The following is an 18,945-nucleotide window of genomic DNA, read 5'->3' as shown; positions in this document are numbered from 1 at the left end:
CATGCGAGTACACAATGAAATTACCACCAGGGCCACGTGGTAGTTCCAAATTGGCACACATTGGGCATGCGAAGGCATCTACGCGGTTTAGTAAAAGAGCCCCAGAGTGAGCAAGTTTATTAATTCCATTTCCACAAGTAGAACACTTTTTACTTACAGGAATGGGTTTGAAAATTACCTTCACCATGTATTTTATCTTCTAACAGTAGTCTATATTTATCCTGTCTCTACTTTTGCTCATCATCATACTAATACATCAGTCTTGGTACTCTATTGACGAAACCATATCTTCTGCCAGCTGGAAACACTTCTTTATTTGTCACAGTGCTGTTTATTGCTGTTTTCAAACTTAGGGCACTGTTTACAAAGGCACATTGGAGCCGACTCTGTGGGTGCTTGAGCACCCCCCATATTGAGAAAATTCCTTGTATGTGTCCAGGGAGGGGTCATTTCCATTGGGCTTAGCACCCCCAATAATTTTGAACAGTTGGCTCCTATGCAAAGGCACACTAGTGTTTTTAGCTCGTGCTAACCGTGTAGATGCCCATAATATTCCTTTGCGTTACAGTCTGCCCAAAGGTTACAGCAGGTGGGTATTGTTATAAATTGCTGACAGAGAGCTTATTCCCCCGAGGAAGCCGACAAGATTAAACAGGTCCCCATTGGTACCGCTCCTGCTGTTAAGTGATTTTTTTTCCATGCATGCATAGTATATACACATCTTTGTTGAGAAGATTTGAGAAGAATTTATGTTTACACTTTGAATTAAAAATTATGGAGGTTTTTTTAAGACCAATGATAGAAAACTGTGAGCTGTGTGTAAATCATAAATGTCTACCTTATTGCAGGTTAGCCTGCTCTTCAGTTAGGTAAAACAGTCACAGCCACTCGAGGTCTTTTCCCTCCTTTTTTAAGAAAAAAAAAGGTCTTTAAAAAAAGATATAAGAAATGCAATGTGTGTGAACCTACTACCTTATATTTCGTATTCTGGAGTCTGTTTGAAGTGTTATCGATCCACTATTTGAATTTTTGGTGTGTTCACTTTTTTAGTGGTTCTCCTTTTTTTGTATATTTACTTTGGCATAATATTCCAACATGGTTAGCACGTGTTCATTTTTACCATGCGCTAAAAACGCTAGCACGCCTTTGTAAACAGGGCTGTTAAAGTGAAATGCACAGTACTGAGTGAAAAGATAAACAGCGGGCTTAAGCATTGCTATAAAATAATCTCTTACTATTGCATCTTCCCATATTGGTAAAATCGGTTTGTGGCCCAGCTGGAACCTGAGTGACATGCTGCCAGTCATCTGTATCATCGGAACTTTGAATCATGCCACAGATGTTGTTCAACTCAAAGCTACATGCATCCATGAAGCTTAGCGAAGAGGCTGCAAAACAGAGATGCAGTTCAAAGAGGATCCTGTTCAATGCTCCAGAATGCTGGCTCCAGAGTTAATAAACTGAGAATTCTTCGTGTGAGGAACGCAGGAAATAGGGAGGAAAGGTTATGGTTATGTTTAAACTTTAATTTATATACCACCACTCATAGTTTACAGCATGGTGATGTACAATAAAATTAAGTCATGAAAACAGACAGGAACACCAATAATCAATATGACAGGAGAAATAAGACAGCAGTATCAATCATTCATAGGCCTAATAGGACAAGAATTAATCAGTGGGGGACATTAGCATCTAATCTTTTGGGTCCTATGCACAAACAAGCAAAACAGAACATGATTAGTTGCCACCCAGCGGTAAAGAGAGGTCATGAATGTTCACCAAAAGTTGATTTAAATAAGTAGGTTTTGAGGACTGCCTTAAACTTGGGGAAGGCAAGCTTAAGGTGGAGTGTTGATGGAAGGGAGTTCCATAGAGATGGGGCAACACAGTAAAAGGCAGATTGCCTACTGGACTCTAACATAACAATGCCTGGTGAAGGGATATGTAAACGTCAGTGGTTTAGGGACCTGACAAGTCTTGGTGGTGCGTATTCGGTTACTGTTGAGGATAAATATGAGGGGATCCCTGAGGACAACACTTTATGGGGCAGAGTAAGGACTTTGTGATGAAAGCGGAAATTAATTGGGAGCCAGTGGCGTTGGAAAAAAAGGAGGTGATATGGCTGAATCTATTGTTTCTGAATAGAGGCTGTTATGTTAGTAGTCACAGGTTATAACGAGATGCATTTGAAATGAATACGTGTTGCTGTGAAGTTGGTATTTTTCTGCACTAGAATGTCAATATTTAAGTACAGTACTTCATTTCTAGGAATGTCTAATGTAGACGGCATAAATGCATTTTTGTATTTCCTGGAAGACTAAAGTATATCTTCATGAAACATAACAATGCCTAAATCTATACAAAAAGGTAAGCAATTTGAAAGGTCCCATAAAGTGCCAATCACTGACTTGTGTTCCTCTCTAAGGGATGAGGTCAGGAAAATGCATATGAAAAGAACTGATGATTAAAGCAGAGTTCAACAGCTTTAGAAAACAAAATGCAGCCCATACGCCTCAGAGAAAGACAAACAAGAAGAAATCATCCAGCACAGAGGGGCCCTTTTACTAAGCTGCGTAAGCATCTACGCACATCCCATGTGCGTCAAAATGGAGTTATCGCCCGGCTACTGAATGGCTTTTGCAGTAATTTCATTTTTAGCACGTGTCCGATATGCACATCTAAAAAATTCGGCCACGCATATCAGACGCCCGCAAGTGGCACTTGACGCATGTAAGTCATTACCATCCAGTTACCACATGAGACTTTACTGCTAGGTCAACGGCTAGAGGTAAGCTCTCACACCCAAAATGGACACACGCCAATTTTGATTTTTGTCACACGTCCATTTTCGGCAAAAATAAAAAAGTCATTTTTGTCAAGTGTGCTGAAAAATGGATCTGCAAGCGCCCAAAATATGTGCCTACACTACCGCAGGCCATTTTTCAGCGCACCTTAGTAAAAGGACCCCAGAATGAGTAAAAATTCAGGTACAGTTATGTCAGTGCTGCATCTCAAAAATGATATAGCGGAGTTAGAAAAGGTTCAAAGAGTGACCAAAATGATAAAGGGGATGGAACTCCTGTCGTTTGAGGAAAGGTTAGAGAGTTTAGGGCTCTTCAGCTTGGAAAAGAGACAGCTGAGGAGGGGATACGATTGAGGTCTACAAAATCCTTAGTGGTGTAGAATGGGTAAAAGTGAATCGATTTTTCACTCTTTTACAAACACTAGAGGACACTCAATGAAATTACATTACTTACTACAGTTGTACAGCCGATTCAGTTTTTGGAGATCATAGTCACTAAAATCCATTCGCTGTCCAATCACATCTATCAGTTCAGGAATGCGAGTTACTATGGTTGAATCAGTGCCCGTTCTGAATGCTGTTTTGCTGTAGTGCATCACAGATGTGTAATCATAAGGAACGTTTAAAGAGCTTGACTGTTTGTCACTATATTTATTAAAATTGTTTTCTTTACCTAAAGAGAAGAAAAATCATGTTATATGTAGCTCTAAATCTTATTTTTCAAAGCTCAAACTGTAGTTCATTTTGAGGTTCACATATTGCAGTTTTACAGAATTCACAAGGATTTGTATATACATTTGGAAGGAATTCTATAAATGAGACTCAAAATTCAGCGCTGAAAAAAAATCAGCTCTCAGCGCAGTTCTATAAAGGATGCATGCCCATTATCAAATCACATTTAGCGCCAATTTCTGCTCCTAACTTTAGGTGCCAGACTTATGCCTACTGAAACCTGATGTAAACACTGGCATCCAAGTTAGGTGTGCTGAGGCAGGATTGTATAACTATGCATTTAACTCTTCGGAATGCCCCTATCACGGCCCATGGACACGCCCCTTTTTGAGTTACATGCTAGTAGAGGTGGGTGCCATGCCTTATAGAATAGTGTGCAGCCAGACATGCTTGAAAAATTTAATGAGTGCCAGGGCCGGTTTTAGACATGGTGATGCCCAGGGCAGAAATTAAGGAGGGAGCCCCTGATCCTTGACCCCCCCTCCCCCCAATCTCCCCACCTGCATTGCTACTACACAGCCTGGGCATCTTTTCCACTTCTCCCCACCACAGTCTGTCTCCCTCCCTTCCCCTCACCTTGCAGTCTTCTTTAAAATATTTATTTCCCTTCTTAGAAGGGGCCCTGGTGTGACAACCATTCTCACAAGTTTCCTCCGGCTGTCCCAAAGCTTTCCCTCTATGCCACGATCCGCCCAGACGGAAACAGGAAATTGCATCAGAGGAGGGTGGATCAAGTCAGAGAGGGAAAGCTTCAGAGCAGCCGCAGGCAGCTTGTTAGAATGGCTGCCGCGTCGGGGCCCCTCTGAGAAGGGAAATAGATTTTTAAAGAAGATCGGGAAGGGAGGAGGAGACGGACTGTGGTGGACAGAAGGGGAAGAGATGCCTGGACTGTGGGGCTCCCTGGAGCTGTGGAGCCCAGAGCAGCTGCCCTGTCCCCCCCCCCCCCCCCCACCAACACCAGCCCTGATGAGTGCCAATTAACATCAATAATTGGTTGTTAGCACCCAATAATTGACAGTTAAGGGCTCATTACTCAATTAATTTACACACACATCTTGGGCATGGACACAAATTTGGAAGTGCAAATCTGGGAGCCATAAATAGAATTCAGGGCTTTCTTATTAGCAAGTATATTCTATTAACTCATCTGGAAGGATACTACTACCGTATTGTACAGCACCCTTTACCTAATGAAAACAACAGAAAAATTTACGATTGCAGCCAACTGGAGATCAGCAATTCAAGGGAGTCGAAGCTTCAGAAGTGGGTTTCCTTCTCCAGGAGAGAGTAGTTTCTTAGTCATCATGATCTCTATCATGTTTTACACTAGCCCCTTGTAATGCATTGGTATTACCTCCCACAAATCCCTGAGTTAACATCCTTTAGCACATTGGATTTAAAGCTCTTTGGTTGCAGGACAGAAAGGCAGTATATCAAATGTACAACCCATGACCCACCTAGAATGCAACATGATCTACAGCAGGCGTGTCCAAGTTCAGTGCTGAAAGGGACAAACAGGCCAGATTTTCAGGATATCCCTAATGAATATGCATCTCCACCTCACAATAAGTTGTGATTCTCCATTATTTTCTTTGGGGGAGGTGTGGGAGGGTTCATTTAATTTTTTGATAAGCTTTTCTGGGAAGTAATTGTTTAATAATGACTCCCTGCAGAAGCTAATGATAATAGTGAAAAATGGCTCCATGTAGGAGTGGAATTGAATGTGGAATGAATTTTGGACTTGTATACAGTGTTTGAACAGTTCTTTGGGACTGTATAAGAACTTAACATCGCAATATATGGAGACATAAGCACCACTAATTTTTAGTTATAAGAGCACAGATTTCATGGCTGGGCAGAGGGAAATACAATGATTGAAGTCTCTAGAGCTAAATTAAACAAATGTGGAGAAAAGGTACATCCCTCTCTAATATTCTTATCCAAAACAGTGGAATCTGAAGGAATATAATTCACTAACAGCCTTGCTCCCTGCAGCATGTGTGTCATTTTCATGAAAGATTTTCCAAAACCGAACCAATCGCAGGGCCCTGTTTACTAAGCCGTGCTGTAGGCGGGCTAACTTTTTAGGACGCGCTAATGCTAGAGACACTCATGGGTGTTTCTAGCATTAGCTCGCTCTAAAAAGTTAGCGCACCTACAGCACAGCTTAATTAATAAACAGGGCCCTAAATCTAACACACTTTTTCTCCAAATCAAAGGCATTTCCTAGAACTGGAATCTCCACTCTTACAGCTTTGTTCAGGATACTACACAATACCTATGTACTATCTGTGGAGTACCCACTCTTTTAAAACCCTGTCTGATTCATGTGGATTAATTCTCCTGTGACTTTGCTTGTGCCAATGTCTTAGTATACATTTTTACAATTTAGATTAATTAATAGATAAGCCTATTCTTTTGAGTAAGCAGTGGATATTTATATAGTTTCTCCAATACTATAAGTATAACCTTGGCTTTTATACAATTTATGTTAGGGCATCAGCTTGCTATTAGAAGCTTAATAAAATTCCATTGTAAACCATCACGTCCTGGTGATTTTCAAGGAGAGAGACAGCTGGCAAGCAGATTTTGAAGAAGAAATTAACCACAGAATTTCCCTTTCAAAAACTATCTGCCTGCTTTGCCATGGCAGGCTTTTCCCTGCATACTTTTCAGAAGCAAAAATATGCCACAAAAATTAGAAAGAAGTAGGTGTAGGGATTTCTGCCATTACTGCATATTTTTCCTGCAGAGAGGAGGAAGGCAATTTTGAAAAATAAATATTCCACAGATAAGAACCCCTTTACCAATAGAAATCTCCTTAAAAATTGTCCCCATGTTGCTTCCTGAATCTGTTTATCTGGTAATTGTACAGTCCAATTTACTTTTCCCCTGCCGATTAACTGGAGCTTGTCCAGTATATTAAGAAATACAATGTGTACTCAGTACATATATTTTCTAATCAATGGATATTGGAAGAGAACTCTATAAAATGTTGGGCAGTCTCATTATCTTTCTAATTAACTTATCCTGTGATGATAATGCAGCCTGAATTCTCTCTATTCCATCTTGCTTTTAAATAGTGAGCTAATAACTGACCACTTTCATTACTCTCTTAATAATATCTGGTTTCTGTAAGTAAATTGATCTGACCACCATCATGCAATTCTAATATCACAGTACAATTCCAGTAATATTTTCATTTTGGGCATGCCCTATTTTATGAACCAAACTAGTGAATATACTGGAAGAATCAGTAGAGTTAGGTCTGCAATAAATGAAGTGATCATAACAAGCAACTGACCACTATAAATCTAATATATATATATATATACTACTTAGAAGAGTTTATGTGCCCAAAAGGCTTAATCAACTGGTCTTTCTTGGTATGCAGGTTAAAATGTTAGCAGATTTCGGAAGAAGACTAGATCTGTGAGCCCTTAAAATCTGTTTAGGGGGTCAGGGCTGTAGAAGGTCCAATGTGTTTTTCTGCTCTTTTGGAATTAATAGGATTGGTAGAAGATCTTGAAGGCCTGCATTAATGCTGCTTTCTGTACTGCAGTTATCTTTAGAGTGGAGGAGTAGCCTAGTGGTTAGTGCAGTGGATTTTGATTCTGGGGAAGTGGGTTGAATTCCCTCTACAGCTCCTTGTGACTCTGGGCAAGTCACTTAACCCTCCATTGCCCCTGGTACAAAATAAGTACCTGAATATATGTAAACCACTTTGAATGTAGTTGCAAAAACCTCAGAAAGGTGGTATATCAAGTCCCATTTCCCTTTCCCTTTGCAGTGTTAGATTGGCCAGGTTAATTCTCATAGCTAGAGGAATGGACAGAGGATCCTGGAAGCCAGGTTCAAATGATTGTCATTTGAACCTGGCTTCCATGATCCTCAGCCCTTTTCAGTTTTGGCTATTTTCAACCACTGCGGTAAAAGGGGCCTGTGTGCGTGGCAAACCCCCCACTAGCGCAGGGCCCCTTTTACCGCAGTGGTTAAAATTGCCAACAATGAAATGGCCTTGCGGTAAGTTCACACTTGCTAGGTGACCATTTTGGAGGGGAGCACTTACCGCCACACATTGAGGTGGCAGTATGGGCTCCTGCGCTAACCCAGCGGTAACCGGGCAGCACGCAACATTGCCCCATTACTGCCAGATAACCCCCTGAGGAAATGCTTTCAATATTTCTACTAACGCTAGAAATGGCAACAGGCTGGGGGGCGGAACTACCACCAGCACCCGCGTTGGGCCAGCGGTAGTTCCGGGTTGCCACGCGGCAACCCTTTAGTAAAAGGGCCCCTTAACTTTACACTGCTTTAGGTACAAACTGATTGTAAGCCCCCTGGAGACAGGAAAATCATTATTGTAACCAAATGTAACTTGCTTTGAAATATTATGAAAGGTATGACGCTCATCCAAATATTAACAATGGATATTCTATTCTGTGTTTAAGCATTACCTCCAGTTTGCCCACAGTAATAGTAACATACAGGCTTATTTTCCATCTTAAGTAGAGAGGTATGGTAGCCATGTTAGTCCACTCTTAAAGGTTATCAATAGAAATCAAACAAAATAAAACATGGAAAAGAAAATAAGATGATACCTTTTTTATTGGACATAACTTAATACATTTCTTGATTAGCTTTCAAAGGTTGCCCTTCTTCGTCAGATTGGAAATAAGCAAATGTGTTAGCAGATAGTATATATAAGAGAAACATCAAAGCATTACTTTGACAGTCTGACAGAGTGGGAGGGTGGGGGTATGCATGGGGACATCAAAGCATTTCATTGATATTCTAACAGGATGGGTGTTGGTAGGTGAGAGGAGGGTAATAAACAGAGAAATAAACAGAGAAATACAGCTTTATGGTTTATAATGGGTTAGAAAATCCAGATCCTTATTAAGTCCTGTTTGTTAGGTGTCAAAATAGTCAATCATTCTTATTTCAAAGGTCTTGCGTTCCTGTATTGTTTTAAAATTACCTTTCAGTATTCTTACTGTGAAATCACTGGTGCAGTGATCTGGTCTTGTAAAGTGTTGGCCCACAGGGGTGGGGGCTTGACTGGCACCGGCTATTTTCATATTTTCAATACATACCATCCTACAATCAGATTCAAAATTGACTACTCCCCAGAAAAAGTCAATTTTTTGGGCACCACAGTCTCAATCAGTGATGGCTGTATACAAACATCTATATACAAGAAACCCACAGACAGATGCAGCTACCTCCACAACTCCAGCTTCCACCCTTCACATACAAAAAGATCCATTATTTACAGCCAAGCCACAAGATACGACCGTATCTGCTCAGACCCAGAGGATAGAGACAGACACCTTGAAACCCTGACTGCATCCTTCAAACAGAACGGCTACAACCCCAAAATAATCTCCAAGAATATTGCCTCCTCCCTCAAAACACCCAGGGAAAATCTGCTACAGTACAAAGAAAAAAAAGCCACAGACAGAATTCCCCTTGTAGTGACATACAACCCAGAGCTGGAGAAACTGAGGAAAATCATAAGAGACCTACAGCCGCCTCTCCAGGAAGATGAATTACTGAAAGAGATATTCCCATCCCCACCAGTGCTCGCCTTCCGACAGCCACCAAACTTAAAACGCAAGCTGATCAGAAGTAAACTCCCAACACAGACAGAAAAAGAAAAGGGCACATTTCCCTGTAACACAGCCAGCTGCAAACTATGCCAAAACATTTCACAAGACCCCACAGTCATTCACAAGGGAAAAATATTCAACATAAAGGACTATTTTCATGCTCATCTTCCAATGTGGTATATATCATTCAGTGTAAAAAATGTAACGAAGGATGCTATATTGGAGAAATAGGCCAGATGCTTAAGACAAGATTCAATCTGCACAAACATCACATGAAAATAGCCGGTGCCAGTCAAGCCCCCACCCCTGTGGGCCAACACTTTACAAGACCAGATCACTGCACCAGTGATTTCACAGTAAGAATACTGAAAGGTAATTTTAAAACAATACAGGAACATAAGACCTTTGAAATAAGAATGATTGAATATTTTGACACCCAACAAACAGGACTTAATAAGGATCTGGGTTTTCTAACCCATTATAAACCATAAAGCTGTATTTCTCTGTTTATTTCTCTGTTTATTACCCTCCTTTCACCTACCAACACCCATCCTGTTAGAATATCAATGAAATGCTTTGATGTCCCCATGCATACCCCCACCCTCCCACTCTGTCAGACTGTCAAAGTAATGCTTTGATGTTTCTCTTATATATACTATCTGCTAACACATTTGCTTATTTCCGATCTGACGAAGAAGGGCAACCTTTGAAAGCTAATCAAGAAATGTATTAAGTTTTGTCCAATAAAAAGGTATCATCTTATTTTCTTTTCCATGTTTTATTTTGTTTGATTTCTATTGATAGGCTTATTTTCAAAAGAGAAAGACGCCCATATTTCGATCCAAATCGGGAGATGGGCGCCCTTCTCTCATGGGTGCCCAAATCGGTATAATTGAAAGCCGATTTTGGGTGCCTCCAACTGCAGTCTGTCGCGGGAACGGACAAAGTTGACGGGGGCATGTCAGAGGCATGGTGAAGGCGGGACTGGGGCGTGTTTATTGGCCGAGGAGAGATGGGCGTCCTCGGCCAATAATGGAAAAAAGAAGGGCGGCAGTAGCGAGAATTTGGGCCGCTTTTTTTTTTTACCTTTTTTTTTCATGAACAAGTCCCCAAAAAGTGTCCCAACTGCCCAGATGAGCACTGGAGGGAATCGGGGATGACCTCCCCTGACTCCCCCAGTGGTCACTAACCCCCTGCTGCCCCCCCCCCATACATCCCAATGACTTGTTTTTGTGCATTTTTCCATTGGACTTTTTTGTTTCTGAAAATGGTCCAAAAGATAGATACAATGAGCATAAAACCATCTAGCAAATGGCAATTTTTGAAACACAAAGTTGGACATTTTTCTGGTTTGAAAATGGCCATGTTTGCAACTGGATTTTTGGACATTTTCCGCAAAATGTCCAAAATCGGATTTAGACATCATATTGAAAATGCCCCTCCACGTAGATAACAAATGAGACATAACAGAAAAGAAGATACATGGATTTACCAGGTTCAATGTTGTCCCAAACTATTGTGACATAGTCATCCCGATCAGACCGGGACTGCTCATGCCAGAATCCCAGTGCATGAAGAAACTCGTGTTGAATTGTGGCTATTCTGTCGCAGTTAGCTCCAATGGATAGTAGTTGTTTCCCTTGACGACGGTTCCCAACAGAAGAGTAGCAACTGGTCAAATAAAATTTAGAAAAAGCCTGTTTATAATAATGGGTAAATGAAAACTAGAATTGTCAACTGTTTCTAGATCAGCAGCTATCAAACTGATTTTTTCCTGTCCAAGACAGTCTTTGTGAAAACCTCATGAAAGTTTTGAATTTATGATGCTAGCTGTAGTGTTCTAAGAATGGAAAAGAAAGCTCATAAAAATGTAGGGATCAAAATATAAAGCCACATTAAAACAGACTAACAACATATATTATTGGCAAATATTAGCATGGGTATTAGCTCCTACAAAGTCTCATGTTAAATATCCAAGGCATTAAATGACGTTAACTCAAAGATTTGTGGGAAATGATGCCAATGCATTACTGCAAGCAATAATGTGACTGTGTTACTGCCAGGGACTTATGAAAGACCTGATACAGATCATAATAATTACCAAATTACTCTCCTCTGGAGAAGGAGACCTTCTTCTGAAGAAGCCCCATTGAATTTCTCGCCATTGAGAAGAATCTCTGAACCTCTTGAATTTCCCACCCTTCCTGCCTCTAGGAATCTCCCTCCCTGTCTGACTCCTGCCAGACAAGCAGCCCTATTCCCCTGGATTCCTGCTCACTAGCACCCCTGGATAGGAAGTCCCTGAAGGCCCAGGAGAGGCCTCCATCTAGTAAATCAGTGCTATTTTGAATAATGGAGGTATCAGTGTGAGAGAAGTCTATTGTGTCATCCTATGACAGGAGATCATTGTCCTTTGAAAAAGCAAGTTAGAGAGTCCATCAGGGGATTAGAGGATGGCCTTCCCTGGCTTATATGGGCCTTCTTGTATGGGAGTGGGGTGGACCCTGGGAGCAAAGCATCTTGTTCAGTTGGGGGAGAGGGACTTTGCTTGTGGTGGGTTGAGGGATGATTGTGGTATAAACTAGGAATCGTGCTAGCTCCAGGAAGTTAATGCAAATACTCAGTTATACTTGGAAGAAGATGTAATTACATTTTTTAGTTGCTCGCAGGTTATGCTAAATTGAGTTTCCTTAGCATTAGCAACATTTTAATATTAATGAACTGTTTTACATGCATGCAATGCAGATCTTTGGTATTTTTAACTCTCTCTGTGTTAATTCTGCATTAACATTAATGCAGACTAAAGCAACAACAATGCACATTACTTTTAATGCACTTCATTGCATTGGCATTAAGTAGGCACTTAGGAATGGGGAGCAAGAATCAGTGAAATACAATGCAGTCCTAATAGATCAAGGGAGCCTTTCTGAGACTAAAAGAGGGTCTCTCAAAGGGGCAAAACAACGTTTTCTGGAAGGCCAGATCTAATCTTCAGGCAACCAAGTTCTATTAAATTGTCTCTGAAACCAAATCTATAGAAATGTATCTCGTGGACATGCGTTGTAGTTATCCTGAGAGTCTGATCTGTTTATAGCCCTTGAGACACATACACCTCTGAATCTCTCTTCTATCTGTTATGAGATTTTGTAAAAGTTCTTCACAGCTTGTCCTTAAAATGGCAATTTTCAAACAGTCTGCATAGTTGTGTACTGGCCCCCCTCGGCAGTCAGGGCTGAGGGTCAATCCTGAGGAAGGTACATAATCAAAAGTTGGTGCCTATGGCTAAAATATGTTCTGAAGCATCTTGCTTTCATGGCACATAGACTGTTAGGGGTTCCGCTCCTATTAGTGAGTGTACTGTATTAAGTAAAGAAAAGATGTAGGTACAATAAACCAGGCAAAAAGGCTAACTGGAAACATTATTGGTTTTAAGATGATAAAAGATAACAAGTATATACAGTAGAAGAATAATAAGAAAGTAAACAGATAGTCAATAATACAAAAGTAAATGTTCTGCAATAATTATTATTATATTTTAGCAGAGAAACAATTCTGTGTCCTAGGAGTTGCTTCCTGCACTTCAAACTCCGTCATCAGTCATATACTTTTAGCAGACTGAACAGGTGAATAAATATTGTTTCCTACTCCTTGCGATGGTGCATCAAAGTCTCACTTGGCTGCACTATAGCTCTTTTCCGCTGATTCTGCTGAAAAAGATTCTTTGTGGTGGATTTTTAGCTATATCCTCTCTTTCTCTCCCTTAGTGGGTGGTAACAGGTTTTCTGTGCTCTGTGATCAACCTCAAACAGGGGCCACACAGGACCCTCACTCCTAGGGTCCTGCACTTAACTGAGTCGGCTGTGCAACTAGCATCTGACCGAAAGTTAAAACTTCTTTTCCCTTTCAATCTCCCTCTCCCTCCCGCTCCTTAGCACTGACTCTCTATACTCCTCTCACCGCACCACTGGCAAGCCCTTACACCTCTTTCCTCTCACTCCCCTTTTGGTTTTGCACTTCATAGGGACATTGCCTGGGACATCTCATTTTAAATCTTAACTCCCAAGTTTGGGGGGGGGGGGGGGCAAAGTGGTCCACAGGGCTCCACAAATGCTAAGGCTGGCCCTGATCCCAGTGGTAATTTAGTTGGTACCCTTTTGGATGTTCCCTGAGAACCTTAAGGTTTGCCTTGTGGAACAGGTTAAGGATAGGCCCCTGGACTGGTGTATTATTCCCTTCCACTTAAGGTGATAAACACACTCGTAGTGGTTCCACTGTTTTCGGCTTCCAATCCCTTCCCCAACTGGGATTGTCTGTAGTCAGCAGACCTTAGGCCTTAGGGCACTCTCTGCCTCACAGGGTCAGCTGTGGATCAGACTGATTTCTCTGAAGAGTTTCAACAATAGTGGAAAACACTTAGCTCTGATCCTTATGACTCCAAGGGACTGTTGATTTAACCCCTGTGTTTTAATCCTTCTTCCTCTTCCTGGGCCCCTGGGTGGGGTTCCCCATCTACTGGTCTTCTACCTCCGTCTTAGCTAAAACCCTTCTGGGAAATGAGGGCCAAAGCTCCTTCCTTAATTTTGGGTTTTTATTTTTCATGAAAAAGCTCAAGCTCAATTGTCATTGACCTATTTTGCATAATAGAACTCCTATTAGTACACTTTGATTGGCACCTTTTTCTGAAGTATGGTTCCAGAATGTTCTTCTTGTACCTATAGGAAGAGTTATTTGGTGTCCTGCTACAGCTGCAAAATATGTGGTTGGTTTTACTGTGTGTACCTGCAGCATATTTTGAAAAAGACAGTACTTGGATAGTTTCTCTTTGAAAATGAACTAACATAGAGCACATGTGTTAACACTGCTTACATAATTTATACCTGCTATTTGTGTCATCACTCAAGTGGTGTAGGAGTCAAAAATACTTGTATAAATCTCAAGTACAGTTGTGTGCAAAGTTTTACCTATGCTTGGTCAAACTGTATATTTAAGTGGATGCCTAACTGAACAGAAATTTTAGTTACTGATTTTAACTGATTGAAAAAAAAGAAAAAAAGTTAATATGGTAGGTGCATAAGTTTGAGGAGCAGAAGAGGAATGGGAACAGAACCAGGCTCTTCAAAAAACAGACCGAAGACGTCTAATATTTGAAGCATAACAAGTACCAAGAGCCTTAAAAAACAGAACAGGTAATTTTATTTCATAATGTAGATCAGCCTTGTACATAAATGACCTGACATGGGATGTATTTTGGCAAATAGCACCTGTGTCAGGGTCTTATGACAACAAAAGTCTAATAGTGTCTTTGTTAAAGGAGCTAAAGCATGCCAACATTGTATGATATTGTGCACACAGAGAAATCCCCAACGCTGGTTTAGGTTCCTATTTCTTGCCTTCAGCTGAGATGCTGAGCATGTCCATATTGGACTTTTATTATCACATGACCCCTGACACAGGCGCTGTGCACCGAAACACAGCCAGTGTCAGGTCATTTATGTACAAGACTGATCTATGTTGTGGAATAAAAGGACTTGTTCCATTTTTGAAGGCTCTTGGTACTTTTTGTGCTTTGGATTGCGTTCTGTGCTTTGAAGCCTCTCTGTGTTGTCCTGAGGTGCATATGTTTGGGCACGCTTTCAGTCAGTACTTTTGGAACACCTCCTTTGGCAAAAATAAGAGTTTCCAAACATCCCCTGTAGCCAGTTAACAGTCTCTATTCTTGCTTTTTGAATTTTAGCCCCACCCTTCCTTGCAGAATTTTTCTAGCTCAGAAATATTCTCATACTTCCTTGCATGCACTGCATTTTTGAGATCTCCCCAGAAACATTTTTTTTCTTGTAAGAACACCATGGTTGCATTTGAGGTGTGTTTTGGATCATTACATTGTTGAACTATCTAACCTCTTTTCAACTTCAATTTCTTCACTGACTATGGGACATTAGCTTCTAGAATATGTTGATATTTAATTGAATCCATTCTTTCTTCCATTTGCACAATATTTCCTGTGCTACTGGCTGCCACACCACCCCTAAAGAATAATAGGTTCATTTTCATGCTTAGCAAGTGGCTAAGAGTTCTGTTCTTCAAATGTGTAGTTCTGGCCAAGCAGTTCAATTTTTGTTTCATTAATCCAAAGCACTTTGTTCCAAAATATTTCAGGTTATCAAAGTTTTCTTTTGCATACCTTAGATCATAGGTATTGGAATAGGGTAGGCCATAGGGGTCATGGTCCAATAAATGTTTTGTTCGCACAACATTAACAACTAAGAAGCCTGGGGATGGAGGCAGAGACTGGTTTGTTTGAACCCTTCCATTACAAAGGTGTTCCACTGCTCCACCTTTAGATAATGACTTTTGTGAAGAGATCATAGACAAGGTTTCTTTTTAACAACTCTCCCATGAAGATCACTCTTTGCTGGAGGATGTAGTAACAGTAGTTAGCGTATCTGGGTTTAGTAAAGGTTTGGACAAGTTCCTGGAGGAAAAGTTCAAAGTCTGCTATTACGACAGACATGCGGAAGCAACTATTCTGTTTTGCAGATATGACTACTTTTCAGGCAGTTCTATCTGAGATTTTCTTAGTCTTTCACATCTTGTCTGACTGTAACTGTTCCATGTAACTTCCATTTCTTAACCTTGTTTCTGACCGTTGACATTGCTACCTGGAAGTGTTTAGAGACTTTTTTTTTATATGTTTCCTTTCTTTGTAAAAGTGAATTATCTTAATTTTCAAATGCTCAAAAAGCTGCTTAGTGGAACCTATGGTTGTTGAAAGCAAAGAGAACAACAATCACAAGAGGATACAGGGGTCAGATTATTTGTTCAATGGTGGAATTTTCTTCACTTGACTACTTGAAGGCCTATTGAATCAGTCAACTTTTGGGGCCTTATTAACAACTTAAAAAAAAAAAGATACTAATGAATCAATTAGAAATATAAACTTTTGCACCTGGCATATTCACTTTTTATTATTTTCAATCTGAATTGGCCATTCTTGGAAGCAGTATACAGGACTAGATGGACATTTGGTCTGATGCAATATGGCAATTCCTACATCACACTCCTTGTCTTACTGAGGGGAACAAATAACATAAAGATCTCTAGCCCACTGAGAAACCTGGTACTATCAAGAGATAAAAGTTATCATATAAGACTGACTGAGATTAACAAAAAAATTGTTAAATTAAGAAAGAAGCTTTTGGAAACCCCATTTTTTGGACAGGAAACATCCTGAGTTGTAGCCCAAAGGCTGCTATGGTACTATATAGATCCAGAAGTAAAATAAAGGACAGAAATAGTAGATGCTGTAGTGCTTGAGAATGTTTTGGTAGTATTCCTCCTATAGAATACAAGAATGGATGAAGATGTGGAGGGGCATAATCGAACAGAAACGCCTATCTCCATGGGCGTTTATCTCCGAGAACGGGTCCGTGAAGGGGCGGACCCAAGCGTATTTTCGAAAAAATTAGACATCCATGTTTTATTCGCCAAGTTGTGAGCTGGGCGTTTTTGCTTTTCAGCGATAATGGACAATGAAATCGCCCAGCTCAAAAACGAATAAATCCAAGGCATTTGTTCGTGGGAGGGGCCAGGATTCGTAGTGCACTGGTCCCCCTAACATGCCAGGACACCAACCAGGCACCCTAGGGGGCACTTTTACAAAAACAGAACAAAAGGTAAAAGAGCTCCCAGGTGCATAGCACCCTTCCCTTTTGTGTTGAGCCCCCCAAATCCCCCTCAAAACCCACTGCCCACAAGTCTACATCATTACTATAGCCCTAAGGGGTGAAGGGGGGCACCTACATGTGGGTACAGTGGGTTTGGGGGGGTTGGACGACTAAGCATTAAGCAGCACAACTGTAACAGGTAGGGGGGGATGGGCCTGGGTCCACCTGCCTGAAGTCCACTGCACCCCCTAACAACTGCTCCAGGGACCTGCATACTGCTGCCAGGGAGGTGGGTATGACATTTGAGGGTCAAAATAAAAAGTTGTGAAACATCTTTTTTGTGGTGGGAGGGGGTTTATGACCACTGGGGGAGTCAGGGGAGGTCATCCCCGATTCCCTCCAGTGGTCATCTGGTCATTTAGGGCACTTTTTGGGGCCTTATTCGTGAAAAAACAGGGTCCAGGAAAAGTGCCCTAAATTCTAGCTAAAAACGCATACTTTTGTCCCATTATCTGTGAAATGCGCCCATCTCTGTTCGGCAGATAACCACGCCCCAGTTCCACCTTCGCCACACCTCTGACACGCCCCCATCAACTTTGTCCGCATCCGCGACGGAGTGCAGTTGAAAACGTCCAAAATCGGCTTTCGATTATACCGCTTTATTCGTTTTTGTGAGATAAACGCCCATCTCCCGATTTAGGTCGGAACTTGGGCGTTTTTCTCGTTCGATTATGAGCTGGATTGTATCCTTTCCAAATACACTGGCTGAAGCCCAGCAATATATGGACTCTGAAGCCAAAGTATACAGGAAAAGCACAGTTTAACACAGAGATGAATGCTGGAACTAGAAAGGTTCAGAAAACTAGAAGAGACACCTCCAAACTTGTCTACACCCAGGGGTAAATAGAGAGTACAACCAAACTAGGAGAAGGGAAAGGATGTGACCTACTGGTTAGAGCAATGGACTGAGAACCAGGGTTGGAATCCCACGTCTCCCACTGTCACTTCTTGTAACCTTGGACAAGTCATTTTATTCCTCATTGCGTCAAGTATCCACTTAGATTGTAAGGTGCTTGGCAGTTGCGTAGGCAGAAATTTTTAACAAGGGGTGTGCCCCCCCCCCCGGGCCTCCTGGGTCCACTCCCCACCCTTGAAGCCCCCCAGGGTCCCCTTCCGCACCACCTTAAAAATCACCTGCTCCACTCCACTCCAGTGACCGACATTGAATATCTGGCTTTTTTTTGGCCACCTTAAACTTAAATGGCCAAGTGAATATTCAGCACTGGCCAGTTAAGTTTATAGCAGCCAAAGATAGAAATGCTATTTAGGTAGTCCGATTTGGCTGCTAAACTTGCCAGCGAAGCACTGAATATTCGCAGCTAGCCGATTACCTGCTATAGATTAGATTGTGTACATGGCACCTGAAAAGTCCATGTAGAATAAACTTCTGCCAAAGTGTATTCTGTAAGCTACGCCTAGAATTAAGTGCAGTATATAGAATATGCTTAGTTGATATCCCAGCGCCTAGAACTACGTGCATCCATTTAAAATAAGGAAAATGGGATGTACATACCAGTGTGTAGATTTAGGAGCAGAGGGCCATTTTCTATAACAGTGCGCGTGAATTTTGGAATGTCCACAAAACGCCCATTTCCCCACCCATAACTATGCCCCAGTTTGGCTGTGCACATTAGAATTTAGGCACAGTGCGTTACAGAATACATTTAGCGAGTTGTGTGCATAAATTCTAATTATTGCCAATTAGTGCTCATTATTGCTTGTTAAGTGCTGTTAGAAACACTGATTAGCTTGTTAAGCCAATTACGTTACGCACATTGTTATAGAATATGCTTGGATATTGGCACGGAAAGCTAGGCATCATATATAGAATCTGAGGGTATGTGCTAAGCGCTAATATTCAGCGAAGATAACTGGCTATATCACACACTGAATATTAGCGCTTTGCCGGCTAAGTGCTATTTAACTGATCAGAAACCGTTCCTGGCTGGTTAACACTGAACATCGGCCGGTTTATGTTTAAAGCTGTTTATTGCAAAATGTTCACAACACAGGACACTGACCAATTATTTGTAGAACTTGCAAATATATCAATGGAAAAAATAAAAACATT

At 41.2% G+C, this 18,945-nt stretch overlaps 1 protein-coding gene across 1 annotated transcript in view; it reads right to left on the bottom strand.

Moving 5' to 3' along the window:
- The window catches only part of MEP1B (meprin A subunit beta), a 103,255-nt gene that overhangs the window by 24,475 nt on the left and 59,835 nt on the right, over positions 1-18,945 (bottom strand). The window contains exons 7-9 of the mRNA XM_030190134.1: positions 10,643-10,821; positions 3,261-3,479; positions 1,236-1,388 (exon numbers count right to left, since the gene is read on the bottom strand). Of these exons, the coding sequence (XP_030045994.1) occupies positions 1,236-1,388; positions 3,261-3,479; positions 10,643-10,821 (551 nt within the window). The remainder of the gene's footprint in view (positions 1-1,235; positions 1,389-3,260; positions 3,480-10,642; positions 10,822-18,945) is intronic.

The sequence above is a fragment of the Microcaecilia unicolor genome, chromosome 1, assembly GCF_901765095.1.
Source record: "Microcaecilia unicolor chromosome 1, aMicUni1.1, whole genome shotgun sequence".
Classification (NCBI taxonomy): Eukaryota; Metazoa; Chordata; class Amphibia; order Gymnophiona; family Siphonopidae; genus Microcaecilia; species Microcaecilia unicolor.
Note: the sequence above shows the minus strand (reverse complement) of the source record. Positions and strands in the feature narration are given on the sequence as shown.